This window comes from Aspergillus neoniger (assembly GCF_003184625.1).
Source record: "Aspergillus neoniger CBS 115656 unplaced genomic scaffold BO87scaffold_19, whole genome shotgun sequence".
NCBI lineage: Eukaryota > Fungi > Ascomycota > Eurotiomycetes > Eurotiales > Aspergillaceae > Aspergillus > Aspergillus neoniger.
In genome coordinates, this window is record NW_020291147.1 from 175,436 (window position 1) to 202,694 (window position 27,259).

Below are 27,259 nucleotides of genomic sequence, written 5' to 3' on the forward strand. Positions count from 1 at the left end.
GGGAGACAAGCTTTTTCTTTCATATGACTATCACAATGGGCAGGAGGCCCAACGTGGCTGTCATTGGGGCTGGTCTATCGGGCTTGAGATGCGCTGACATTCTTATCCAGAATGGTGCCCGGGTGACACTATTTGAAGCGAGAGACAGAGTCGGCGGCCGGGTGCGTTTGAGAAATGTCTATAGTCAGAGTCAGCGGTCCACTAACTTCCAGCAGGTACATCAGCAGAAGATCCACGAACATCTTATAGACATGTGATTCCGCCTCTTTCTTCCTTCTAGCCATGATTATGTTCCGTGGTATCAAGGCTGACTCTTATCAGGGGCCCGAACTGGATACATGGCACTGGGAAAAACCCGATTGTTGCGATTTCAGAAGCAACAAGGACAGTGCTCGAAGACTTTGAAGGGAATCAGGCTCTGATCTCCACAGATGGCAAGGCAATTGACGATGCACTAGCTGCTAAAGTATCAGCGGTACTGTGGACGACTATCGAGAAGGCCTTTGAATATAGCAATACGCACAAAGATATCATTCCACCTGAACGAAGCCTGCTTGACTTCTTCCGCGAGGAGGTGGAGAAGACAGACCTCAGCGCTGCCGAGAAGGAGCTTTGCATTGAATCCTGCAGACTATGGGGAGCGTACGTCGGTGATCCAATCGAGAGGCAGAGCTTGAAATTCTTCTGTCTTGAGGAGTGCATAGATGGGAGTGAGTACCAACCTCACCACACGATGATAGCATCCAACTAACCACATCAATACAGATAACTTCTTTGTAGCATCGACATACAAGAACATTCTCAAGTATGTCTCTCAGAACGCTCTCCAACGCGCAGATATCCGTTTCAGCCAACCAATCGTGAAAGTCGACTCCGAGTCCCGGAAAGCCATGGGATCCCCCAGCAAAGTGAATCTCACAACAGCATCAGGAGAGACCTTCCAGTTCGACGAAGTAGTCGTCACCTGCCCACTCGGCTGGCTCAAACGCAACAAACAAGCCTTCACCCCAGACCTTCCCCCTCGACTTAATCAAGCCATCGACAGCATTTCCTACGGCAGACTAGAAAAAGTCTACGTTACATTTTCCCGCGCATACTGGCACGCCGGCCCCCAGGATCCCAAGACCGCCGACATCCTCAAAACCAACCTAGAATACAACAGCTTCGAGAACCCCACCTTTGCCCAATTCCTCAACCCAGAATACACTGAAAAACCGAACAACATCCTCTGGAACCAAGAATGTATCTCGCTCGCCGCTCTCCCCACCTCCTCCTGCGCACACCCCACTCTCCTCTTCTACACCTTTGGCCCCTGCTCCACATACATTGTTTCCAAGCTAAAGGGCCTCGATCCCTCATCCAAAGAATACTTCAACTTCCTCAACGACTTCCTCCATCCCTTCTACTCCCGCCTCTACGGCTACTCAGACTCATCCCCAGACTGCAAACCAATCGCCTTCGCCGCAACGCAGTGGCAGAACGACCCCTACGCTGGTAACGGCTCCTACTGCAACTTCCAAGTCGGCCTCACTCAGGGAGATCGAGACATCGAGGTCTTGCGCGCGGGCATGGGCGCAGACCGCGGTGTCTGGTTCGCGGGCGAACATACAGCGCCGTTTGTGGCGCTGGGCACCACCACCGGTGCGTATTGGAGTGGTGAGCGCGCTGCAGGCCAAATTTGCAATCTGTATGGGCTGGGTAGGCTTGGTATTGGGTTGGAGAGGGACGATTCGTTGCCTTCTGCTACGCCGAAGGGGCTTTTATAATGTGAGCCTACTATCTCTTCACTACTATCTATCTACTTGTTTAAGTTGAGACAGTTTGGTTGTTTTGGGTTGGTTTAATGCTTGTTTGATTGCTTTGCTAAGTTTCTGGCCTATTTTTTCCTTTCGCTGTTTTTTTTGAAATATATGCACACATATACGGTGGTGTTGGGAGAGAACTATACGCGAAACTTGTGTGGTTGTTGTACAGCCTTAGATATGTATGGATTGCAGTTATAGCCAGCTAACAGTTATTTACACCCCGCACACCGGCCGCCGGCCAGCAAACAAACAGATAGACGCGGTGAATCTCAGATTCATAGTACATGAATGACACACAAAGCCGCCCCACGCACAAGTGCAATAGACGAACAGAGTAAGTAACACGAGAGACAAAGATAACAGGGGAATCACATATTGCTCTTCAATCAATGGATCAATCAAAAAACTGTTGCCCGACGATAAAACGAACAGTAGCGTGCAAGGTTAAGAAGGCAACAGTAAGCGAAACGCCCCCGGATAGGTAGAACTGAAAATCAAAGTACCATGCGCCACGCTGGAAAAACGACCCAGATAGGATAAGAAACGAAACTCGACTTGTAGAGCATCCACGGACCTGCGCGATTATCGAACTCTGCGGCCTTCCTGGATGAAATTGGTGGGTTTGACCGCTGAAGATAAAGACGTGAAACGATAGAAGATATTGGGTATTTTCGAACTGAGCGCTTGATACATAGAGAAAAAGAGGGAGCAAGCAAAGGTAGCGAGAGGTTCAGGCACGAGGGCAATTTCTGCCGAAATGGTTGGGGTTTGTTTGCCTTGTGGATGGTAATGTTTGGAACGCGGCGGACCGCGTGCGTGTCGGGCATAGTGGTTGTTGATCGGTTCAGTATGGGCGGGTCACCGGCCAGCTTGGTCCAAGTGATGCGTAGTGTGAGAATGTCCGTGAAACGGACTAATAGTCGTAGCAAGGAATTGATGCTGGCTTTGCATCGCATTCAATCTTCCCAGATCGTTTCCAGGTCCAGGTCCTGTCTACGCTCTGCTCCACAGACACTCCAACGTTTCCGCTTGTCAGCTCGGGGTCCGTAGCCAACCGATCCCGCCCGCATTGTCATTAGACCGCTGGAGGGGCCAGAAGCATCGGATGCCCCGCGCCTTCGATTGCCGCTGCTGGCCGCTTCTGCTTCATCCGCCTTATCTGCTGCAGCTTTCAGAGCCGCGATCCGGTCCGCCTCGATCGCAGCGGCTTCAGCGTCGGGAATGTCAGGAATAGTTTCCAATGACGAGATGCTCGGGCTACGAGACCGCAAGCTTGTCGGGGTTGAGGGTATAGATGAGGTTGAAGACGCCGAATAACCGGGGTAGGATTCGTTGTACCTCATGTTGTAGATCACAGGGGAGGAATGGCCGGACGGACTTCCCATAGAGTGGACGGACGAGCTTGGGCTCTGGAAATGAAGGGGGGACGACGGTCGGCGACGGTTGACGCGCGGTAGAGTATGAGAGAAAACCGGCGAGGTAGGGTGGTAGTCAATTTGAGAGGGAGAGGAGACAAGATTAGTATCCAACTCCGCATGTTCTGAGATAGTCTCCGAGATATTCAGGGGCACCATTCTGGATTCTAGGCCATCTCCAGTGGTGACCTGCAATGGCAGATAGCGCTTGGCCGCCGGATCGCCCACATTTGTTGAAGCGCCGCGACCGTTGACGAATATATATCTGCCCCGTGAGTCCAGCCCTGGGGACGAGTGGGCGCGCGTCATCGGAGGGAGGCCGGGGACCTCAACCATTGATCGTGATCGGAAATGGGAACGGGCAAAAGGAAGGCGAGTCGGAGTTTGGACCGGCGGATCAGGAGTGAGCGACAAAGCGATCATGACGTTATCGCTGCATTTTGCCTCGCCGGGTTGCTCTGCGGCAGAGCCGGACGATGTCGAGTCGAATGAATCGGACGAACCAACGGGACTTGGGGGAAGCATTATCCCCTCGGGGGGTGGGTGTGACGCTTCCATGTCTGTCTGCAACCAGGGAGTCGATCTAAACGGGCCTCATGCTGGTGGGCCAAGGGCGAATACTCTGCGAGTCACCACAGTTGAGTCGAACCAGGGAGTGTCACCGACCCGAATCCAAGTCGAATTTGGATTTGGCCTGGGGGTGCGGTAGGAGTGGAGAGGTCGCAGCTCAGGGGGTGGAACACGAACTTTCGGACTTGGGGGGTGGATGGAGGGAACACAAGAATAAATTTGCCCTTTGCACTATTCCTCTCCGGACACAGCCGGTGTGTTTGTAAAACCCAAACCAAGAACGTGGGAGAAGTGCGATAGGAGGTAGAAGAGGGAGGGAGGGAGGGAAAGTTGAGTGGTGAGGTCAAGAAGAGATGGAAGGGGAAAGCAAGCGCTGAAGATGGATCGGGAAAACGAAAAGAAAGAAAGAAAGAAGGGAAGACACGAGGCGCTGCTCAGGCCCACCCGCCGCCACCTGACTGCCTTCCCTCCCTCTTCTTGCTTCTTATTCTTCCCTCCGCCCTCCACCCATCGTTCAGCTTCCCTCATCGTCTCTCACATGATGATCATCGGAGCTCTGTCATGGCCATGCTGATCGTCATGATTCGATGAAGCTTGTGTCACTAATGCTGGCAGGTGCATCTATTTACTCGGCCTCTCTCAGTTTTCGGCAAACGCCGTCGGCCTAATCCGCAGCTGAAGGCACAAATTCCATTCTACGCCAGACCAGTTGACTACAATTTGATCAATGTACTTCCTACAGAATATGTCTTGCCCTATCTCGCTTGATCTGAGGACAGTGTAAAGGGGAGAAAATCTCCGACTCGAAAGATGCAGACCTGATTGGGAAGTCTGGGCCGGCCTAGACATTCCACATGCTTCCAGAACCACCACACTAATGTAATGCATGCTGCATATCTACTGAAGGGCATTGGATTTGCTCAGCCACTTGGTCCCTCTTTCTCGGTGTCTCCGTCAGCGCAAGCATGTGGTCGTCAACTGACTATCGCATTCGTATCGCATCCCTGCATCACCGAGAGTCAGGCACCCCGAGATATAGGTGACAGTGGCTTGGCCTGTCGCGCCATTCGGACGCCCTAGCTTGGAATGATCGTCACGGAAGCGTTCGGATAGCCATGAGGCTCACCGGCCTGGCCCTACAAGCGAACGTTTATCGCTATGGCCAGTCCATATAATCCTACTGGAATGATAGAGCCAATGACAAGCGTTGGCCATCTCTTCAGTAATATTGCTTCGTGATGATTATGTACGAAGCGTTATTTTGCGGGAGGCAACGGAATCTTACTATCATTATTGGGCTTAACGTAGTGAACACTGGTCACGACCGATCAAGTCATTTAATTTCAAACCTCTGCGGTTATCAGGAATGGCTATGCTACTTCCATGTCTTTCTTTCCCGTACTGACCTTCTGTATCCTGCGCGTGTCTTCCACAAGTTATATGCGGCTATATAGTCGAGGGATATAGTATCATGAGCGCTATGATATACAACCATGTCGCCGACTGAGAATCTATCCAAACCTCAGTGTCCATGTACACACCTTACTACTTGAGTCGAGCCGTCATCACACAAGATCATTATTCGGAGCGCCAGCGCGCGAACGGCTGCCTATGAGCAACCCTTCAGGTTGCTGTGCATAGTACGATGGTCATAGCAGTGCCTTGCTTTATGAAGCCGGGGGTTTTTGAACCATCTAGACTTACCTAAAACCGATGGCTCTGTTTGTTCGAGATGGATAAAGAAACTGACACAGGGAGTATCCTCCGACTGTATACGTTAAAATTTCTCAGCTTATTTGCACTTTGAATGTCAAAACTAACATCAGAAGAAGGCGAAGCTGTTTAATCTTACTTCACTAGGGCCTCTTGCCGCAGGACCATACCGTTCTATCCCCTAGAACTAACGCAATAGCCTTTCAGGACACGCTGCAAAGATTGCCTTGAGCCTCGGGCCCTGATATTCTAATTGTAAAAATGCCAAGCCAAGTCGGATATGCTGTTCTCGCTGCACCCTGGGATGCAGTCTGTTGATGTCCTTCCATGCAGTCTTGTTACATAGTGCTAATTATACTATCTTCAATCCTCCCGACCCGGCTCACTGTGTCAGGACCAAGTCCTGACAGCATGACCGGCCACATATAGCTGTAAAATACGGACCATCTGGCTCGACCGATGCGCTCAAATATGAGACTATCAGGATATTTGGAACAACATGATTTTAGGCTGCATGGATGATCTTCCTGTGCTGCGACAGACCCGAACCCGAGCCCGTGATACGAACCCGAACCCGACAACGGCTCGGATCTTTCCCCACTCTACACTCCACTCACTCTATACAACGACCATGGGCGTGCATCATCCACGCTGCTTTGCTCGTCTTTTGTATCCCAGCGCAAATATACGCAAAGTCAGTCTCGAAACAGACTGATGATCTTCCTTGTGTTGATAAAATGTAACGGATCGGAAACAATCCGAAGGCAATCAAATTTCAGCATTGGTCGTGGTATATAGCCTGAAGATGAAAAGGTTATAAAGAGCTCGTTTTGACCGTGGCAATCCGCTATCCTTAAGTCAATTTGGATCAAAGTGTTGTGTATTTGACAATGAAATCTACCTTAGTTCTCGCCTCGTTGGCGTCCTCTGCCTTCAGTTCATCCCTCGTCGGTCTTGGTCAAAGAAGCATAAATGCAACCAGCACAACCGCCGTTAGTACTGTCGACTTGGAAACAGGCGCTAGGTGTGCATGCAACAATCTTGCTGTATCATACTCAAACTTGATGATTTACCCTGGGTCGGCCAACTACACCTCCCAGGTCACGAACTACTGGGACATTCGAGCAGACCTTGACCCGGCATGCATCTTTCTTCCTACTTCAGCTGAGCAGGTGGCCGATGCTATCGGTCTTTTTGCCACATGCGGTGCTCAATTTGCGGTTCGTGGCGGAGGACATATGAATGTATGAAATCTCCTAGCGTGAAGCTTGTATTCTCATTGACACTATATGCCATCTAGTATCCCGGATCGAACAACATTGACGGCGGTGTGCTTTTGGCCTTCGACAACATGAAAGAATATCAAGTGAACAACGATACTATCGATGTCGCCCCAGGGATGACGTGGTATGATGTATATTCTGCGCTTGACCCATACGGTCGCGCTGCCATCGGCGGACGCCTCAAGACTATCGGCGTGCCTGGTTTGACCCTAATTGGTGGTGTATCCTACTTTATCAACAAGTACGGATTTGCCATGGACAATGTGGTCAACTACGACATCGTCCTGGGAAATGGCACGCAGGTTGCCGCCAATGCTACTTCGCATCCCGATCTGTTTTGGGCTTTGAAAGGAGGCGCGAACAACTTTGGCGTTGTCACCAAGTTCACCCTCAAGACGTACTCTATGCCTCATATCAGCACAACAATCCAAGAATTCAACGAAACGGCAGTCCACGATTTTATCAAGGCATCATGCGACTGGGTTGTTGCCGATAGTGACACTTCGATTGCCGCTGGATCTGTTCTAACCATCACCTACAACGCCACAACTGGAAGCGTCTCACCCTTACTTTTGGGAGTCCAAGAGGGTATCAGCAACCCTCCTTCGAAATTTACTAACTTCACTGCTATCCCCGGTGTGTATAAAGTCAGCAACGTTACGACCTCGAAGCAGTAGGCTGCGAACCTCGACTCTCCCAAGCAAATGTTCCGGTAAATGCCCGCTCACCCGTTATGTTTTCGGCCGCCAGAGAGCTAACCACATAGTAGCGTAACCTTTGGCCATCACTCAATGTATCCCGACTCTGACGTCTTATACTCAATGTATCAGACGTGGAAGGCAGCAGTGAACCAAATTGCCGATGTCCAAGGTCTCTACCCTACTTTCGTTATCAACATTTCTCCTGCAAGTGCTGTCAAAGTAGGAAACACCAACGGAATCGGTAATGTCTGGGGACTAGCAGAAGAGCCTACGATCTGTGAGTTTCCTTCACCAGTACTCAGTAGGACCGGGGTATCATGCTAACATACTCTCGATACGGTGGCAATTAAGTACAGGATGGGACAACGCTGAAGATGATCTTCGCGTCGAGGCGTGGGTTCGTCAGCTGGTGGAGCATCTACATGGTATCAACAAGTGCAGTGGACTTGCCAGAGACTTCATTTACATGGGTGATGGAGGTGATTGGCAGGATCCTTTTGCTGGATTCCCTGGCGAGAATGTACAGCGGATGAGAGAGATCCGTGAGCGCTATGATCCTCTGGGTACTTTTACGAGGTTGAACTGGGGTGGGTTCAAGCTTGGTAACTGAAGGATAAGATTGTGGGGAAGGACGAGCTTATTGTAAAGATGGGATGGCAGTGACGCTCTCTTTGTTGGCTGTTGTTACTAGTTTAGATCGTACAGGCCAGTGTTGGATAGGAGGATGTTTTGAGCTAGAACAAGTATTTAGATACATTCGTATAATTCAAGTTGAGGAATGAAATCTTTATCTGGTCGAGAGATCCCGATTGCACTGTGCCTTGTGAAGAACAGAGCGTGTTGCGTCAATATAAGAAACCACTGCTTTCTCTTGAGAGGTAAATTATGATCGTCTAAGTAGCTGTCGGTCCTTTCGGACGGAAAATGTAGTGTCTGTAAATTATCCGTAATCATACATTATCTACTATACTGAGCAATATAGTAGTAGTGGGAATAGGAAAAAGAACGATTGAGAGAGATGAGGCAGGAGGAGGAGGGAAGAAACAGATCAATCTAAATACATAAATATGCCATGACACTGCCCCTAGATTTCATGTACGATTTTACTCCCAGTAGCAAGATGACTTCTGCGTCAGGTTAAATGAATCATTCACAAAGCGTCGGAGATCATTAGGCCATAACAGTAGGCAACGTGGTGATTATATATCTTGAAGAGTAGAATAGATTGAAGAAAGGGTATATCAGAAAAATGTAAAGCCATAAATCAGTATACATGAAGAAGCAGGAGCACGACAAACAATAAGGAAACGAAAACAGACCAAAATGAAAGATAGAAGTTTAATGAATCGAATACAAGGAGAAGTCTAGAGACAAACTCCTCACTCGTCTCCACCCTCACGCCTCAAGCTAAGTTCCTCAAGATCAAGATGCTGATGATAAACGCCATCTTGCAGAACAATTGACGGGTGAAACAGATTCATGGTCAACATGACCAGGAACATCATCGACGCGTCGAGAAGATATAGAAAAAACTTCATGGCTAATCACATAGCCACTATTACCCTGCGCACACTCAATAGGACGGTAAACCGATCGGATGAGGATCAGAACGCTGACAAAGTAGCATGCGAATAGTAGACCCCTCCAGTCCTTCGGCAAGCACCTTTTTGCGGAGCTTATTGTCTTATCTGATTCTGCTGTAGGGTTTTGGTTTATTCTGCAGTGAAAGGTAATGGAGGCAATTAAGAAGGCTCCGAAGAAAAGTAGCTGCACACATAGACCCACTACAATGACCCACTGGCCTATTTTCATGGAGCTTGTGGAGCCGTTGGCCATTATGCCGCCGCCTTTGGGGTATGAAATTAGTATATACATCCCCGTGTGTAGAAAGGGTCCTTTTGACTGACTCACCTGCACCTTGGAGGATGAAAGACAGAATGTCGCCGGAGACAAAGATTTTTGTCATCCAATTCACGGGAACGACGCTTAGATGTGGCGCATTCAGGAAGGTGATGATCCTCCCTAAGACCATGTATATCGATGCTGCGTAGAGAGTTGGTGCCAGTAGAAGAAGAAGGGTTTGTACAGAGTATAGAGTCGTTGAGGTCTGGTCGAAATGGGCTTTGGCGCGAGCGATGTAGCCAATTACTTGGACTTAATAGCGTAAGTCAGTACATGGTAGCAAACACATCGACGCACCTCTCGAGTCAAAAGTCTAACTTACACACTCCTCCAACAATAAAGGGATTGAAGTACTTGGCATGGCTCCGAAATCGTTGATGGAAGTGGAATTCCGTGGTCAAAATGAACAGCGCAGCAAATATCACCGCAGCTGCCAGGCTGGGATCGTACTCATATAGAACGAAAGTGGATCTGGGGAAGAGCATAGTTGCGAGGCTTCCAGGAAGAAGCTATGGTGAGTGTTTGTCAAGGAGGCTCGGAATTGGCAATGTTTGAGATGCAAAGAGGGCTATTGTAGCCCTTTTAAAGGTGTAGTTCATGCTGTCGAAAGAAAGATTTTTCTGTTGCCTCAAGACGTAATCTTAGGCAGTAGCATCCGTTAGACACCGATCGTGTTCGGGTTCAACTCTACCACTTCAACTTGTCACAATGTATATGATCCCAAGATGGCCACGATGTTTTCATGGTTGATATCGAGCTGGGTGGGTCCTTGAAATAGATCAAAGCCTGGGCCTTGTTCCCGAACCCGAATACGAACCCGAAAGCTTCTTCAGGCAGTCCAAGTGGATTGTTGTCGTTCGACCGTTTTAACGTGTCTGATTCTCCGTGGATCCATGTTCCAAAAGAAAGTCATTGGCCATGGCATCTATTCTCTTGCTATGTGAAGACTAGTAGTTTCCACGAACGCTACCCTAACTCCAATGCGGTCGGTTCTACTCAGCCCCGTACATGTTGCCTAGGGGTCCAAATACTACTATATTTATCACTTCGCTCCAAGGCTCCAATTTATGTAGTCGAAATGCTAGTGACTATCCCCCATCGAGTATGGACTCAGTGACGCCAGAAATAGGGAAAGGGATTTCCGCTGGCAAATAAGTCTCTCTTTCCTTTTCACTTCGACAATTATCCCATCACTTTGCAAGAACTTGCATCAGCCTGTCTAAGGCACCACAATCATGTCCGATAATAAAGAAACCAAGCTTGTGGAGGATTATAGTAGACATGACGAGTGTTTCGAAGATCCTCCGCCTGCACACTCATCAGCGCGCAATTCGTGTGTATCCTCCGAAATCTCGCTCTTCACGATTGAGCCGGACTTTGCTTTCAAATTCACGAACGATTCTCGCGACTTAGAAAACTACTGTGCTGCTGCTGGTAAGACCCTTATCGTCCTTTGGGGCTTTCAATCTGAAGGTCGGATTGCTCAAAATTAACCCGCACAGAAGACGAGAAATTTAGTCTCAACCCAGACCTTGCAGCACGGACATCTGCTTTCATTCAGGCCTTTATGCGACCAAAAGCGCAGGCACGATTAGTGAGCGTGGGCTTGGACGAAAAGGAGCCTCAACATACTGGGCAGATTAACCAGACACGGGAGAATGTCACGCCTCCACCTTTGGACATTGTGCTGATGGTTGTTGAAGGTATTTGGCACTAGATTGCCTTATGCTGTGACCCCTCGCTAATAAAATGCGAAAATAGAGAGTATAAGACCTTTTATAGCTGTGGCAAAGCAACTTTCAAGAGACTCGCATCGAGTTCGAATTGCTGCGGCTGCATCTTGCGAATACTTGGTCAGAAGTCAGGGTCTTGATTTCTTCGCCATAACTTATGACCATGAGCTACCCCTATCCATGGTAATTGCTATACATACTCCCTAGCTATGAATAAGAGTCTCGGTTAACTTTGCCAGCATAACATGGGTGATGCCCATCCTTCAGATGAGGCTCAGGCTCGGCTTCAATATATGAGGAGAGTGCAGCAATCATATTAGGAGGTCTACCATCGATGCTGGAGGGCTTGCATTGCTCCTTACAAGGGGGACCGCCGACCGTTTCTAGCAGACGCGATCATTGCAAATCCTATGGCTCGTGCCCACATCCACTGTGCTGAACGACTTTCAATCCCTCTTCATATCATGTCCGCCTTGCCTCAAACCCCGACAAGAGCATTTGCACATCCACATGCCCGGATAAACCCATACGATGGCGTCGACCAATCTACTTCAAACGTGCTTTCTTATGCGTTAGTTGAGGAATCGACGTGGAATGTGTGAGTAAGCAGGAGAAACCTTTGACTTTTCCGACTAGGCTAACATGTAGTTCATTACTTTCGGACAGTATACTCAAGCCCATCAACAAATTTCGACAACAGATTCTGGGCTTGATGAGAATATCTCCGGTTACAGCGGCAAGGCTCATGGCTGATCACGAACTTCCTCACACGTATTTCTGTTCAAAGGTTTTAGTTCCGCGGCCAAATGACTGGAGTAGTAACCACGGTAGGTCTTATTGCTGCTATAGACCCTTGAGTGGAGTGCTTGAAGCTGATGAGAGCCACAGAGATTTCGGGTGACTTATTCGAGCAACGTGATCTTTCTTTCACACCCAGAAAAGACCTGGAATATTTTCTGGTCTCGGGCGCCGCGCCTATTTTTCTGATGTTACCAGAGACTAGCATGAAGGACATATACCGTCTGGTGCTGATAATCCAAGATGCTATTTTGAAGAAGGGATACCGTGTCCTACTTTCCAGGGACTGTAGACGCCTTGGTGAGCTATTGAACAGTACCAACGTGCTCATCATTGAGTCTGTTCCGCTTGGTATGCTGAAAACGTCACTTATATTATTGTTGTTACCTTGATGCTGATAAATCCTATATATAGAGTGGTTACTTCCGAGAGTGGCTGTTGTAATACACAATGGAAGCCCATCCAGCACACAATTGGCTCTACAGTACGGAAAGCCAAGTGTGATCATCGCCACAACAGAAAAGTAAGCCTACTCAACATTATTTGATCAAGCAGGTGTGCTGCTACTGACCTAACTAGTCATCTGTCAACTGCACATACAATTGCCAAAATCGGAGCCGGCGCTTCGCCACTGATGAGCAGAACGCTTACCTCTGAAGGCCTGGCGCAGGCAATAGCATTTGGTCTCCGTACAGATGTTCAACAGTCAACTCAAGCCATTAAGCGACAAGTGGATGAAGAGGCAGGACTCGAAAATGCTATTCGATCCTTTTATCGCTCTTTGCCTTCTCAAGTACAGACATGCGGTATCACTAAACACGATCTAGCCATGTACCAGATTTGGAACAGGCCATCGCTCGTGATATCAACCGAGGCAGCTGCAGTTCTAGTACAGGAGAGCCGGATCAAAATCACTGATATCGTGCTGTAAGTGGGACCGGTTTGCTGAATGTTGCATGTCTGCCTGGACACTAATTGTCAACTCCTGTGAACTCAGGATCAACCGTTGCATCTACAAATTACAAGCCGAGAGCTCCGCCTCTTATGATGGTACAGCTAAGGAATACTGGAATGGATTCGCCAATGCGGCAAAGGATATAGTAACCGCTTCGGACCTTGTTAGCATGATTTCAGGTCGTCAAAAGGTATTTGTCTTCCGTGACATCTCTTGACATTATTCTGGGCTAAATCTGCTATAGGAGAGCTCGACAGACGAGGAGAGGAAAGTTAAACGGAGTGTCGCTCGTGATGTTGGTGTTAGGACCGCAAAATTCTTTGGACACATTGCCTTGTTGCCATTCACGAGTCAGTAACCCCTTTCAACCCCAATTTGATATAGTCTGTCACTCACCTAGAAAGTATCAGGCACTGCACTAGTAGTGAACACCGTCACATACGGAGTCAAAAGCGTCAAGAAGCACCAGGCACAAGGCGAGAAACGTGAAGACACGGATATCGCGGCGACTTATGATGTGAGAAGGGTTTCATTACTTGTTGACTGCATAGGGCTGACCAACTATTAGATCGCTGGCGATGATGAATGTGATGCAGCTGCTTCCAAATATCCTGGCTTTGGCCCTTCGCGAGAAGGGGCGGATCCAACAAAACAGGCATGGCAGAGAGGATCCTCGCAGATTGGCATCACGGCAGGTAAGCAGCTCATATTGATGATTACCCCATAAACTCTGTGCTGATTCCAACCAGATGCTGAGACTAGGACAGGTTCAAGCGCGACCCCGACAGCGAACCAAATACAGCTCAAGAATGAGGAGCACGTTGAAGCTATTTGCCGGCGACATCTGGACCGTGGTTTTAAGAGTCCTAAGGTAGCTGATACAGCATTCAGAGAGAGGGTTCTTTCTGCCTTTGAAAACGGAGTCATGTAAATGAACTAGGCTTTATCCATAATGGAAATTTATACCACCCAAGCCTTACTGAGATAGCAACCGCAAAGAGTGCTGTAGATATTGTAGCGGATTACCAAAAGGCATAATAACTGGTTAACTAAAGTCATTGATAGTTATGCGCATAAGTTAGTCAGCCAAAACATCGCAAGCATAAAAAGAATGGAGCCGTAAGGGTCACGTTTGCCATGTTTGCACCTGGCAGATTATGCTAGTGCAAGCCAAGAAGAGCTAAGTTTGCCGGCTCAGGCTTCCATGATTCAAGTATCACTGCTGTGACGAAGGCCTCGATGCAATACAGCTGGAACGTGGCAGCCTGATTGCCCAAAAATAATTGCACTCTTAGTGCTATAACAGTGCAATGGTTATTGCAGGCATCCACGGCATCTAAAGAGGCATTAACGAAAGAGATGCATTCTGTTACTGCCCAGAGCTCACTTGAAATCCTGGACCCCGGATAGCCAAGTCGAATTCTAGTTAGCCTTCCATTTTTACTCGTATCATATCTCTCATCTGCCAAATACTCGGGTTGCTTCTCAATTATTCATATGTACACGATTGGTCTTGGTACAACCTACACATGGTGTCGCCGAGCATACACGAACCCTGGCGAAAATGCACAACAACTACTATCAAAGGCCGCCGGTCTCATCGGAAGTCACGCAGCGGTTGTCAACAATGCAAGTTGTGAAAAGTCAAGGTACGTCCACGCATACTAGCGGCCGAACACGCCATGCATTTGAGATCTCGATGCTGACCTGGTTCCAGTGTGGAGAGGAGAAGCCGACATGCGGCAATTGCAAGAGACATGGAGTCCATTGCTCGTTTGCTCTCTCAACTCGAATGGCAGAGCCATCCCTGTTAGGTGATCAAAACTCCTTCTCTAGCCAAACATCCACCCCACAATCCGACTGCAGACCAAGCAACCCCAGCTCTCCGAGCGGTGGTGCAAGTCAGCCGCAGATGGCGGCGGCACCAGGGCCAGAACTGGCCATTGCCGACTTGGAGCTTCTGCATCACTACAGTACTTCCACCGCCTATACATTTTCATTCCACCCGGTTATCCAGACACTATGGCGCATTGAAGTGCCCCAAATAGCGTTCAAGGCGCCTTATACCCTCCGCGCAATCCTAGCCGTGTCCGCATTGCATCTAGCCGTTCTACGCCCCGAAAAACAGGAACAGTATATATCCCAGGCGAGCTACCATCACGAAGCATCCTTGAAACTCGCAACGCCAGAAATAGCCAACATCACATACGACAATTGTACGCCGTTATTCCTTTTCTCAGCGCTTTCATCATTCATCTGCTGCGCCAAACTGCTCAAAATGGGCAACTTTCTCCTTTGGGAAGACCACGAAATCGCCAACTGGCTAATAATCATTCGAGGCACTGGAACCATTATCGACTTTGCCGAGGAATCCCTTAAGACAGGGCCATTGCGAACCTTATTCAGCGTCCATCGACAACGTCATGATCATTCCGAGATCCCCGAGCCGCCAACGCAGCACCAATTTCTCGAGGACTTTCGCCGTTTCGTCCTACATGAGGCCACAGATGATCACGAGAAGCAGGTCTATTGTGATGCGATCTTTCATTTGGGCACATGCTTTACGATATGCTTTGAGAAAGGATGGCGGCTTGAAACGTCAGACGTGTTCAGGTGGCTTCTGCGTGTTCCTCATGACTTCCTTGTCTTTTTGAAAGAATACCGACCCCTTTCTATGGTGATTTTGGGATACTTTTGTGTACTTTTACATCAGTTGGAGTGGGTATGGTGTATGAAGGGCTGTGGTACTCATATCTTGTCGCAGATTTATAATCAGTTCCGCGAACCTGTTTATGGAGCTTGGCTTCAGTGGCCGATGGAACAGATCGGGTTTCTTCCGCCAAGGTAGTGATCACTATCTATGACGCTTTCAGCATCTATCAGCCAAGTGTGAATTGAATGTACAATAATTCTCTCAGAAATTAATTAGCACTGCCAAAATGGCTACATGGTATCTTCTTAGTCCAACTATCAGACTATGACTTGGGTCTTCAAGAACCCCCCACAAAAACTCTCATTAAGTTTTAAAATGTCTCAGACAACCCGAACAGATTATTCAGGAAGGATAAGGAAATAATAAGCGAAAGAGAAAGAAAACTGGAGGCTCAGTTAATCGTTTTACATGCCATAAATGAAAGGATAGCAGTGGAAGAATCGATGCGATCAGTGGTGATGTTCATCCTCACACATTGTCGCGTCCGTATCCTTTTTCCGCACATATGTCTCCCGCACGAGGTCGCCCTCGTGGGCTTTCAGCTCCCATTGCCCGATTCCGCATTCTGGCAGTGCTATCTTTCTACCGCGCCCGCCTCCGCCCATGATCAAGTTACCTGGGCGGTAGTTGGGATTTGTCTGCATGCGACGTAGCGCAGAGACATGGATCTGAGCATCGTCGGGGATGTCGCGAACCTCTCCGCAAGGGAGGGGCCACCGAATTGGCTTCCACGAACCGTCTTTTTGTAGGTCCATCCGTCGGAATGGAAGGTACTCCATAATGCGCCAGGTTATGACGGAGAGTGGCGATAAGCCGGCATTGAACTCCAGACAGTCGTGCAAGAAGCCGTCCGTGCTGGAGGCGACAAGGGCATTGTGGAAGCTGGTGCTTGAATCGGAAGCATTCTTCTTTCGCTCATCACCGGCTAGCTTGAGCATATGTTGACCATTCAAAGCTTCCTTGTGAATAGGATCGCGACAGAATTCGTGTCGAGGGTGCCATCGGCTGTGTTCGTTGATTGGGGTATATTCTCCGTCGTATTCTTCGTCGCATTCGAACTGCTTCAACTTCTTCGGGTCAAATTGCAACCCGGCCTTTTTGGCTTCCTGGACCATCCACACCAAGGGCGCATGGCTCAATGGCCATTCCTCGCCTTCGGCCCGTTTCCATCCTCCTCCAATGTCGGCGTGGCAGCCGGGAAACCATACTTCTTGTATGTCTTGTTTTCTCTCGTCCTCTTCGTCGAATTGGCCTGTTGCGAGCTGTATGTTAAGCGACAACTGCCCTGACTGTCCACTCCTGATGGAGTTAAGATCCTCGGTTGACTCTGTGGGTATAGGTATGGCGAGGTTCAGACTCCTTCCGGGCACTGCAAGATTGCTTGCGCGGTATGGATGGCAATCATGAAGATTTTCGTGAGAGGCGTGGGCACTACGGTAGACCGATGCTGTCTCTTCCTCATCGTGCTCAGCGGGTGGTGCGCCATCGTCCGTACCGATATTGCCGCTGTTGACCCTGAGCACAGGTACATTTCCATTTCTGCGACCCGCCAGAGGATGGCGGAGATGCTGCATATACTGTCGTCCTCGCTCTTGGATGGGGTGCTTCTTATCATGCCATGGCCTGATCTCAGAGATCAAGTCTTGGCGAAATTTGGCTCGTCGCTCGTCAATGCTGACCGCATGTCGAATGACTCGAGCCGAGCTTCGGGCGGTATAAGGAAATTTACTTCTTTCCATCCACGCCGACTCGAATCTGGGAACGCTATTGACCGTATCAAATAGGCCCATAAACTTGATCCTACTGATAGGACGACTGAATGTTTCGCGGAACGCTTTCATGTAGCGAAACAGCTTCTTCTTCTCTTCCTTCTCCTCTTTATTGTCGTCTCGTCGCTGCTGCCATTTGGCGAACGTCTTCCAGGCGAATCGAACTAGCTCCTCATTTCCGGCTTCGAGTAAGCCAATATAGTCGAGCATCTCGGCCAGAAAGCGCGCTATATAAGAGCCTCTACTGAATCCGATGAAGTAGATGTCGTCGCCAGTTTGGTAGTACCTCATGAGGAACTTGTAACCGCCCATCACATGTTCGTCAAAAGAGGAACCAACGGCGGAGTCTTTGGCTTTGAAGTATGCCGATTTGATTTTTTGGATTCGTCCATGGCTAGAAAGCGACTTGCTTGTAACGTAGGTTCCGATACCAGGTTGGTAGTAGTGGAACTGGTGGCTCTTACTCCGATCGAGCATCTTCAAGTTCCGAAGAGAATCCGTCAGCGAACCGATCACAAAGGGCAACTGGCCTGGCGGGGCCTGCCTTGGAGTTTACTCACCCGAAAGATCTTGAGAACATTGCTATCCGAGGAATCCCCACTAAACTTGTTTCCAGTGCCATCAAAGCACAGGACAAAGTGCTTTGGGACCCGTGCAGGGCCATACGGCGTCTGGGTGGCTTCCATTGTTTTCAACAATCAGTACAAAGGAGGATATAGCTCAGCCAGTCTTCATGTGGCCGTAGTGTGGAGGGAGATTGATCTCCTTTCCAGATGGTAGGCTATGTGCCGACCAGCGTGGAGGTGGGCTTGGTGTATATACATCCGAGGGAGATGGGGCAGTACTGCCGCTTATGCATGAACAACTAAGACTCGGGGCCCTACGCCGCGCCCGTCAAAGAGGGTGCACGCGGACACTTCCCCCCTCCCCTGATAGAGTTCCTGCAGGCTCGGATTTTTGCCCGGGTTAGTTTCGCTAAGTGGAACACACAAGAAAAGTGGTTGGCGGATGAGGTTGTACCAGCCGACATTCCTGGCAGCTAGTGTGGGAAGGCTGTCATCACATCTTTTTTCCCTTGCCTTTCACTATTGACCAGTCATTCTGATTCGGCGAGGATGTACCCCACCGGCCTTCATAACCCTGGCAGACGTCAGCTGCGGACTTGCGGAAATTGGACCATTCAGCTCAGCCCGTCAGAAATGATGGCCAGAGGCTAAGACTGCGCCTACAGGGATTCTGCGTATGGCAAATGCCAGGCTCACACGCATAGACCCCATCCGGCGATCACCTTCTTCACGGACCATATTCGGCATTATTTGCAACACTAGTTTGCCTTGACGTTCCTACTCTGGTGGGTGATTGTTGAGCACGACCCATGGGTGGGTTCGGGTGTCAGGAATAAATTCTTAGATGGCAGGCCGCCAAGAATGTGGTGTTAGCACGCCTTTACCCATTTGAAGATCATCCACCGCCTGAGTCAGAGACCCAAGACACGAGGAAAGATGATCTTTCCCGAGTTTTCCGCCGGTGGAGATACTCTGACCATCAAAGGCATCCAAATTTGTATATAACATAATAAAATTGACGAAATCAGAGTTTTCCACCGGCTAATTGGTAAGCAGTTTGTCCGGTTATTCTATCCAGGGTCTCCCCGAGTGTAACGATCACTGAATTGAAGCTTGAAGGTCTGAAGGGCTTCGGGAAATTTTGCATATTCTGTGTGCATGCACTACTGCAATTTCAAGTCCAGCCTGCACAATCACAGATAAAGCAATCAGACCTCAAAATCCGAAAAGCAAGGGGTGGGTTGAAGGGAAAATAGTGGCTGGCGCAAAAGGTTGATCTTCTCCACCATGGGCAGAAAGGAGGGCATTTGGTAGGGGAGAGGACTGCGATGAAGGGAGGCAAAGGGGGACCCGGCAAGAGACAGAAAACAATAGTTCCTTTGTGATAGACAAAGTTTAGCGCTGCGACAACCAAGCCAGATGTAGGTTCCCTCACTGTGCAGTCCAAAGGAAGCACTATCGTGAGTAGCTGCAGGGGGAAAAATTCCCAGCCAAACAGGAAGGAGTAAAAATCCACCAAAGCGAGTGCTAGACATTTCTGGGGTCGGCAGAGAGTCATGGGCTGAATGGGTGACCCACCTGGGACAGCTGCGGGAGGCCTGACCGCCTGAGGTATCTCCCGTCCGTGTGGGCCTTGACGCCTGGACGGCCTGATGGCTGGAGCCTCCACGAACCATTCGGATGCTCCCGATCGGCTCCCATGGGACTGCACCCTCTTGACTTGACCACCTTCGCCTATCCCTTTCTCAGTCTCACTGAACTCGGTCAATTGTTTTCCAAAAACAGTTGTCGGACTCGATAGATAACAAACTTGTTTGCCAAGGGTGACCCAGAAAATCTGTTGCTGACGCTCAGCCGATAAAATCTCCTGTCTGTCTCTCTCTCTCTCTCTCTCTGCCTCGCTCCAAGTTACCCGGACTGAGTTGGCTGTCAGCCAGCCAGCCAAAGTCTCAGCACTGGCATGTTTTTCCCGGTCGAGACTCACGTTTCTGGAATTTCTCTTTTTCCTCCCTTTTCTCTTATCGCTAATTGCTAGCTAATTGTTAGCTGTTCACTGGCTTCCACTAGGAACTACCACATCAGACTTTCATGGATCAGATCGATCGGGCGGCCTCATGATGAACATCACCAAATCAGGACGATGTGGATACCCTGCCCATGCAGATCGTCTCATTCCAGTTAGCCGGACTGGTCCACTACCTAGCTCGTCCCGCGTAGATGGAAGATTGCGTGTCAGTCTCTGCACGTTTTTGATTGGTTTTTTTTTTTTTTTTTTTTTTTTTTTTTTTTTTTTTTTTTTTTGAACCTGTCATACCTGGGCCTTACTCTCCGATAGAGACAACAACCGTGTTCGAAGTTCATGGATGAAAAATGTCACGATCTCAAGTATGGCGTGTGCAGAGATTGATGCCACTGACCTGGGAAGTCGACGGCAAGAAGCCACGAACACCTGGGAAAGTTAAATGAGGATGATCCCGTGTTGCGAACGCGTGGGTACCCTAAAGTCTGCTCTTGATTGGACTCCGCTGCAATTCGTGTCGAAATCTTGTCCTTCTTCGATGGACTCCTCACATCACTGGGATCCCCGCCAATGACCGCAGCCTTTAAAAATATGCGCCTGTGCCGTGCCTATTCTGTACATGTCTGCTCATCCCCTCCTATCCCATCCATTTGGTGTTACCCTTGCATCCGAGGGACTGCAGATGGACGAGGCCATCCTGCAACCTCCAATGATCGGTGAGCAGTGTGGGCTGGAGGTGATCCCCTCGGCTCAAATGTCAAGTTCTTTCAATCTCGACGCCATTGGCCAGATATTCGAGGGCTAGTTAAGCTGAGATGGGGGCTTAGAGTTCTAGAGGCCCACTCTGCCAACCTGCGGCGCTGCGCTCGGATGAACTTGGGAATTTCGCCAAAATTCGGCACCGTCCGGTGTTTTGCTCCGACCGCGGACCACTAAATGCCAACCTGCAATTGGCACCTTGGAGCCGAAGTGGAGGTGACCCTTCCCGGTTCCAGTGCCATGGTCCCGTTCGAATCGACATGGTTGCTTGGCATCGACAACTCGCCAAAACAAGTTGTAGCTTCTCTGTGACTACGGCACTGAGCCAGTGGGATTTCTTCTCCCTCTCTCTGTAAGTATCTAAGTACGACTACAATGGTCTTCTTTGGTTCTGTTACCTAATTTGTCTCGACTGGCGAGGGGATCGCTTTTACCGCTCGCGTGGCGTCCTGAACCTTGCCAACGAGGTCTTGACTAGTCAATCAACTTCAGGTATCCTTTTAAGTGAAGGAATATGTAGATCCTGTACGCATCCCCGCATATCATTTGTCTCCCGTACCTTGGGCGATATCCAAGACCGACCTTGCACAGCTGAACCACGTTTGTTCCCACTTTGCACACGCCCCCTTTCTTCGGCCAACCGACTTACTCCACTCTTTCCGGGACAAAGGTTCAGCCATACCCAAGGAGATCGTAGCACATTCTCGCGGGGCTTGATCAAAAGATCAGCAGCAACTTCGATACGGTGCACATGCTAGTGGTGTCGGACAATTACTATTGTCGCCTTTGGGATTCGAGGACTGGGTCCACAACATGGCGGGCACAGTTGATAAATTGTGATTTGACATTGGTTCCAAAGCATGATGACCCCATGCATTGTCTGTTTAAAACCCTATTCTTCCGACGGATCGCAGTCCCAATAGCTTGTGATTGATCTTTTCTTCTCCTCCTACTCCTCCTCCTCCTCCTTCTGCACCCTCTTTCTCACCCGCATTTCATTCCAATACACTCTATTTTGTCTTTGTTTGTTTATAAGTTATCTAAGTGGTATAATCATAATGTTGCGCAGATTCTCTTCGACGTTCAAAAAATCGTCGAAAGGCGATCGCGATTCTAAACCGAATGGAACGCAAGTGAACGGCCAGAAGCGCCAGTCGAAAGTCCCGGCGCCGCGCAAATCCTCTTCAGATGAGAGTCACAGCGATCACGGCGTCGAAAGCGATGACGGCGTGTCTGTTTTTGAAAAATATGCTCAGGTCTTGCATGCGTCCCGGCGCCCTCTACCGAACCAAAACGGCGATGGCACCTATCTCGAGCAGGAGCATTCGGGGAGCTTGTTCAAGGACCTTCGCGCCTTGGGCTTCAAGGACATTGGCACCCTGAAGGACCTAATCAAAACGAAGGCCAAGGGAGAATACATTGATGACAAGACTATGCTCATGGAGCGTATTATCCAGGTGAGGCAAACAACTTGGAGTTCTACCTTGACTGGCATGCATGCTAATTAACTCTTCCGACAGCTTGTCAGCAGCCTCCCAGGAAACTCAAAAACCCGCGTCGACCTCACCAACGCCTTTTTGGACGAACTGTGGGGTTCCTTGCCTCATCCTCCTCTGTCGTAAGTTGAGGCTTGATATTTGTCCCGTGAACTGCGCTCACGCTCATACTCGGCAGCTACATGGGAGAGGAATATGCCTACCGCTCAGCAGATGGTTCCAACAACAACCCTACACTTCCCTGGCTGGGCGCTGCGGGGACGCCTTACGCTCGCTCAATCGCACCCCTGACTATCCAGCCCGGCGGTTTACCTGATGCCGGTCTTGTTTTCGACTGTCTTTTCGCGCGCGAGAAGTTTACCCCTCACCCTAACAAGGTGTCGAGTCTTTTCTTCGATTGGGCGTCCCTCGTCATTCATGGTTCGCTAGCTCTTTTCACCAACGTCACAGAGGAGCGCTAATCAGAAATATAGACATTTTCCAGACCGATTACACGACCCCTCACGTCAACAAGACTTCAGCCTATCTCGATCTCTCGATCCTGTACGGTGATGATCAGGAAGACCAGAACTTGGTTCGGACTTTCAAGGATGGTAAATTGAAGCCCGATACCTTTTCGGAACAGCGGCTCCAGGCTTTCCCGCCGGCCTGTTCCGTGTTGATGGTTATGCTGAGCAGGTTCGCAATACATTCGCTTCCTGACATACTAAAAACTTTCTAACTGGTTACTAAACAGATTCCACAACTGCGTTGTGGAGGAGTTGGCAGCGATCAATGAAAACGGTCGCTTCAACAAGCCCGATCCTCGTCTCGACGAAGAGAAGGCTAAGAAGGCCTGGGAAAAGTATGACAATGATCTTTTCCAGACCGGACGCCTGTATGTCATGTTCCAAATCGCATTACTGCAAGCATGCATTCCTGACGCTCTATAGGGTTACATGCGGCCTGTTCATCAACATCACGCTGTACGATTATTTGCGCACCATCGTCAATCTGAATCGCAGCAACAGCACATGGTGCCTGGTAAGTGAACACAGATGGTAAAGAAGCAAGGAGCAAGCTGACTAGCAACAGGACCCTAGAGTTCAGATGGAAGGCACTAAGAGTACCCCGTCGGGTCTCGGTAACCAGTGCTCTGTCGAATTCAACCTCGCATACCGCTGGCATTCTGCTATTAGTGCCAACGATGAGAAGTGGACTGAAGAGATCTACGAAGAGCTGATGGGCAAGCCTGCCTCGGAGGTCTCCATGCGTGAACTTCTCTTCGGGCTTAAGAAATACGAGCAAGAGATTCCGAAGGACCCGTCCAAGCGCACATTTGCCGGTCTGAAGCGACAGGAAGATGGAACATTCAAGGACGAAGACCTCGTTAGAATCTTGTCCAATGCGATTGAGGATGTTGCCAGTGAGTGTAACTCTTACAAACAGAATAGCCTATTTACTTACGATTGCAGGCTCTTTCGGTGCACGGAATGTGCCCAAGGTCCTGAAATCTGTGGAAATCCTTGGTATTGAGCAGGGTCGCAAGTGGAACGTCGGCTCTCTGAACGAATTCCGCAAGTTCTTCGACCTGAAGCCATACGAAAAGTTCGAGGACATCAACTCTGATCCGGAGGTCGCTGACGCTTTGCGACACCTGTATGAGCACCCAGACTATGTGGAGCTCTACCCTGGTATTGTCGCCGAGGAAGCGAAGGAGCCCATGATCCCCGGTGTTGGTATTGCACCTACCTACACCATCTCCCGCGCGGTTCTCTCCGATGCCGTGGCTCTCGTCCGTGGTGACAGGTACTATACTGTGAGTCAATCCAGCATACCTGCCAGAAGCGTTGCTAACTATATGTCCAGATTGACTACAACCCACGCAACCTTACGAACTGGGGATACAATGAGGTCCGCTACGATCTCAACATCAACCAGGGATGTGTGTTCTACAAGCTCGCGATGCGGGCCTTCCCTAACTACTTCAAGCCCGACTCCATCTACGCGCACTACCCAATGACCATCCCCTCCGAGAACAGGAACATCATGAAGAACCTCGGTCGCGAGTCCCACTATTCGTATGACAGACCCCGCTACACGGAGCCTGTTCCGAACCTGTTGTCCTACTCCAACGCGCAATTAGTCTTGAACAGCCAGAAAGACTTCACTGTGCCCTGGGGTGGACTCAGCTCGATCCATGCCGGAAAGGGGGGCGCCGACTTCTGGAGCAAGTCATTCGACAATGAGCAGTGGAGAAATAGCGTCAAAGAATTCTACGAGGACGCCACCCTAAAGCTACTCAATGAGAAGTCTTGCAAGCTTGCTGGTAACAAGCAGGTTGACATTGCAAGGGAGTAAGTCGTCTAAACCGACGTAAGATAGTGACTATGCTAACGAGATCAGTGTCGGAAACCTCGTACCTGTGCATTTCGTCTCCAAGGTCTTCTCGCTGCCACTGAAGACGAAGAGCAATCCTCACGGCATCTTTACCGAACATGAAATGTTCATGATCATGGCGGTGATCTTCACTTCCACCTTCTTTGATGTTGATCCTACCAAGTCCTTCCCGCTCCAGCATGCAGCGCGCGCGGTTTCCCAGGAGCTGGGTAAGGTTGTGGAAGCCCATGTCAAGTCCATCAACCACCCTGGCTTCCTTCACGGTATCATCGATAGCTTCCGCGACGATCACAATGCCCTGAAGGACTATGGAGATCAGCTGATCAAGCGCCTCTTGGAGAGTGGTTTGGGAGTGTCCGATGTGACTTGGGGCCAGATCTTGCCGGCCGCTGTTGAGATGGTCCACACTCAGTCTCAAATGGTAGGTTCCCTAATGCTGCGTATTATTACATACATTACTGACATTGGAATAGTTCACCCAAATCATCCACTTCTACCTGACCGAGGGCCAGAAGTATCTCCCGGAGATCAACCGCCTGGCCAACGAGAACACTGCGGAAGCTAATGACAGGCTCACCCGCTTTTGCCTGGAGGCTGTCCGCCTGAACGGCAACCTGGGCATTTACCGCGAGGCTCAGAATGACATCAACGTGTCTGATGAAACCGGCCATTACAGTGTCAAGGCTGGCGACAAGGTGTTTGTCGGCTCGGTACGTATTACCCAGTCTTGAAGCACGATCATCGCTAATACCATATAGACGAAGGCAAACCGTGACCCTCAGGCATTCCCATCGCCTGACGAGGTTCGCCTTGACCGCCCTCTTGACTCCTACCTTCACTATGGCCTTGGCCCTCAGAGTGGCCTGGGTAAGGATGCCACCCTGGCTGCGGTGACTGCCATGGTGCGGGTTGTTGTCCGCCTGGACACTCTCCGTCCTGCTCCTGGCGCTCAAGGAAAGTTGAAGAAGATTCCCCAGGAAGCTGGGTTCTCTGTATACATGCGGGAGGACCATGGCAGCTACTCCCCGTTCCCGACTAGTGAGTTTGCCTTTGCTATTTGTGCATGAAATCTTGCTAACCTGGATTACTACAGCCTATAAAGTACACTATAACGGCGATGTGCCGGCGCCCAAGCGACAGGTCACGACTGCTTGAGATGATTGAAGATCTAAAACTTGTTGGGTCAAGTTGGTAAATGTGTGTTTATAGGTCATGTTTGAGATATCCTTGTTTGTTTGATCAGAATGCTGTATTTCTTCGCAATGTATGCTAGTGCTTTAAATATACTAGCAAGAGCTTTTCTGTGCATCACAGATGTGTTGCGAATTAACTAGAAAGGTAATTCCATAACTGCTTAACGCGATTAAATCTAGCGCCAGTGCACAACAATTCCTACCTTCTTTCCAATGGCCTTTGACATCCTCTCGGGTGTAATATAAACACTATGAAGAAACATACCAAGCAGTGATCATGTCCAATCGCTTCAACGCACTAAGCGCCAGCGCCCAAGAATAGCCGAATATTCCACCCGCTCATTGAAAAGACATGGGTACTATGGGCACACGACCCTCTGAACCCTGCACCTACTTCCTCTTCTACATCTCACCTGATTGGAGGGTTTGGACATAGCGGCTCGTGCCGTCCGGTGAAAGCCAAAAAAAGAATTGTGAGACTGGCGGGGACCAGGACAGAACCAGGATCAAGGACCCTGTGTGAGTGAATAGCGAATGGAAGACAAGCACCAGGAAGTGTCCTCTTGTGACTTGCCATTTATTGCGTACTTAGTTTATTGGGAGGGGACAGAAATCAGCCTTACAAGGTAAGAAGCATATACCCATTTAATGTGTCTACCTAGACAGTGCCTTCAAAGACCAAGGTCAGTCTGTTGCCTACTGCGATAAAGTTTCGTATTAGTTAGTTCTTTTTAATTCATCTGTGAAGGTTTCCTTTGCTTTTTCTTTTCTTTTCTTTTCGAAGCATCCACCCGATGGTTCATTACAAACCACCCACCGCACATGAACCACCAGTGTTTCCAAATGTTCCACTTCAAACCCACGAAAATAGCGTAACGTCCAGGGTCTGGTTTGATCCGGTCTCACCCACGGAAAATACACCAATTAACTAACGAGAATTCCAGGGATTCACCGGGTCCCTAACCGCCTCAGCTCAGGGGGAAACGCCCGGCGCTACTTACTACAGTGGTATGTCAATAGTTTGCGTTGCCCCATATTATACGCTAACCCAATTTGATTCCGCCTTCCAAATACAGTTAGATCGAAAATATTCTGTCAACCAAAACAATGCATACAAAGCGTGTGATCATGAAGCCCTCATAGATATTGATATAAGGATATTAATTCTTTGCAACATGACAGATTTATATAGGTTTTATGATCAGAGACTTCATATATTTTGTTGTGGTAGGCAGAATAATCTCGATCTTACTATATCAGGAAGGCGGGACCACTAGCGTATAGAGTAGGGTAACGCAAACTTTTGACATACCACTGTAGGTAGCCCTGGAATTTCCGGATCTAATCTAGTAACGTCGTAGCGCTAGAACCCGGTCCATTACCCCATCCATTATTAGGCGTTGTTTGATGGGCGGCGATCGCCCCCTCTTGATTCCTGTCCTACATAACAGTACATATTAGTAGTGAAGTAGTTAGTAGGCTGTGTCGC

At 49.3% G+C, this 27,259-nt stretch overlaps 9 protein-coding genes across 9 annotated transcripts; 5 read left to right on the forward strand and 4 right to left on the reverse strand.

Moving 5' to 3' along the window:
- Positions 1 to 35: 35 nt before the first annotated feature.
- BO87DRAFT_310340 (flavin monoamine oxidase family protein) lies at positions 36 to 1,766 on the forward strand (the record flags this gene model as incomplete). Its single annotated transcript, XM_025619504.1, has 4 exons — positions 36 to 161; positions 216 to 253; positions 322 to 710; positions 766 to 1,766. The coding sequence occupies 4 exons, from the start codon at positions 36 to 38 to the stop codon at positions 1,764 to 1,766; spliced, it is 1,554 nt and encodes a 517-aa protein (XP_025478952.1).
- Positions 1,767 to 2,032: 266 nt separating this feature from the next.
- BO87DRAFT_69347 (uncharacterized protein) lies at positions 2,033 to 2,911 on the reverse strand. Its single transcript, XM_025629489.1, has one exon. The coding sequence runs from the start codon at positions 2,759 to 2,761 to the stop codon at positions 2,300 to 2,302; it is 462 nt and encodes a 153-aa protein (XP_025478953.1). The 5' UTR covers positions 2,762 to 2,911; the 3' UTR covers positions 2,033 to 2,299.
- Positions 2,265 to 3,956, reverse strand: BO87DRAFT_69329 (uncharacterized protein). Its single transcript, XM_025629488.1, has one exon. It carries the CDS (start codon positions 3,776 to 3,778, stop codon positions 2,762 to 2,764), a length of 1,017 nt encoding a protein of 338 aa, XP_025478954.1. The 5' UTR covers positions 3,779 to 3,956; the 3' UTR covers positions 2,265 to 2,761.
- A 2,437-nt stretch (positions 3,957 to 6,393) lies between these two features.
- BO87DRAFT_437385 (FAD-binding oxidoreductase) lies at positions 6,394 to 8,225 on the forward strand (the record flags this gene model as incomplete). Its single annotated transcript, XM_025627855.1, has 4 exons — positions 6,394 to 6,747; positions 6,804 to 7,459; positions 7,556 to 7,768; positions 7,839 to 8,225. 4 exons carry the CDS (start codon positions 6,394 to 6,396, stop codon positions 8,095 to 8,097), a joined length of 1,482 nt encoding a protein of 493 aa, XP_025478955.1. The 3' UTR covers positions 8,098 to 8,225.
- Positions 8,226 to 8,866: 641 nt separating this feature from the next.
- On the reverse strand, positions 8,867 to 9,874 carry BO87DRAFT_437387 (RTA1 domain-containing protein; the record flags this gene model as incomplete). The annotated part of the gene is made up of 4 exons (XM_025627856.1): positions 8,867 to 9,027; positions 9,059 to 9,334; positions 9,399 to 9,641; positions 9,712 to 9,874. The coding sequence occupies 4 exons, from the start codon at positions 9,872 to 9,874 to the stop codon at positions 8,867 to 8,869; spliced, it is 843 nt and encodes a 280-aa protein (XP_025478956.1).
- Positions 9,875 to 10,624: 750 nt separating this feature from the next.
- Positions 10,625 to 13,876, forward strand: BO87DRAFT_437399 (UDP-Glycosyltransferase/glycogen phosphorylase; the record flags this gene model as incomplete). Its single annotated transcript, XM_025627857.1, has 14 exons — positions 10,625 to 10,823; positions 10,892 to 11,092; positions 11,151 to 11,305; positions 11,362 to 11,424; positions 11,488 to 11,720; positions 11,759 to 11,979; positions 12,119 to 12,271; positions 12,335 to 12,443; positions 12,500 to 12,847; positions 12,918 to 13,065; positions 13,120 to 13,225; positions 13,301 to 13,392; positions 13,444 to 13,570; positions 13,625 to 13,876. 14 exons carry the CDS (start codon positions 10,625 to 10,627, stop codon positions 13,804 to 13,806), a joined length of 2,337 nt encoding a protein of 778 aa, XP_025478957.1. The 3' UTR covers positions 13,807 to 13,876.
- Positions 13,877 to 14,234: 358 nt separating this feature from the next.
- Positions 14,235 to 15,805, forward strand: BO87DRAFT_407273 (Zn(II)2Cys6 transcription factor; the record flags this gene model as incomplete). Its single annotated transcript, XM_025626056.1, has 2 exons — positions 14,235 to 14,243; positions 14,593 to 15,805. The coding sequence occupies 2 exons, from the start codon at positions 14,235 to 14,237 to the stop codon at positions 15,721 to 15,723; spliced, it is 1,140 nt and encodes a 379-aa protein (XP_025478958.1). The 3' UTR covers positions 15,724 to 15,805.
- BO87DRAFT_336017 (T6SS phospholipase effector Tle1-like catalytic domain-containing protein) lies at positions 15,767 to 18,199 on the reverse strand. Its single transcript, XM_025620514.1, has 2 exons — positions 17,918 to 18,199; positions 15,767 to 17,834 (listed from the first exon to the last, which is right to left on the reverse strand). The coding sequence occupies exons 1-2, from the start codon at positions 18,041 to 18,043 to the stop codon at positions 16,038 to 16,040; spliced, it is 1,923 nt and encodes a 640-aa protein (XP_025478959.1). The 5' UTR covers positions 18,044 to 18,199; the 3' UTR covers positions 15,767 to 16,037.
- Positions 18,200 to 21,760: 3,561 nt separating this feature from the next.
- Positions 21,761 to 25,795, forward strand: BO87DRAFT_459651 (peroxidase/cytochrome P450 family protein; the record flags this gene model as incomplete). Its single annotated transcript, XM_025628973.1, has 13 exons — positions 21,761 to 22,159; positions 22,223 to 22,320; positions 22,377 to 22,618; positions 22,672 to 22,876; positions 22,935 to 23,075; positions 23,131 to 23,221; positions 23,273 to 23,603; positions 23,653 to 23,996; positions 24,047 to 24,534; positions 24,584 to 24,998; positions 25,051 to 25,287; positions 25,336 to 25,615; positions 25,671 to 25,795. The coding sequence occupies 13 exons, from the start codon at positions 21,761 to 21,763 to the stop codon at positions 25,730 to 25,732; spliced, it is 3,333 nt and encodes a 1,110-aa protein (XP_025478960.1). The 3' UTR covers positions 25,733 to 25,795.
- Between the last annotated feature and the right edge of the window lie 1,464 nt (positions 25,796 to 27,259).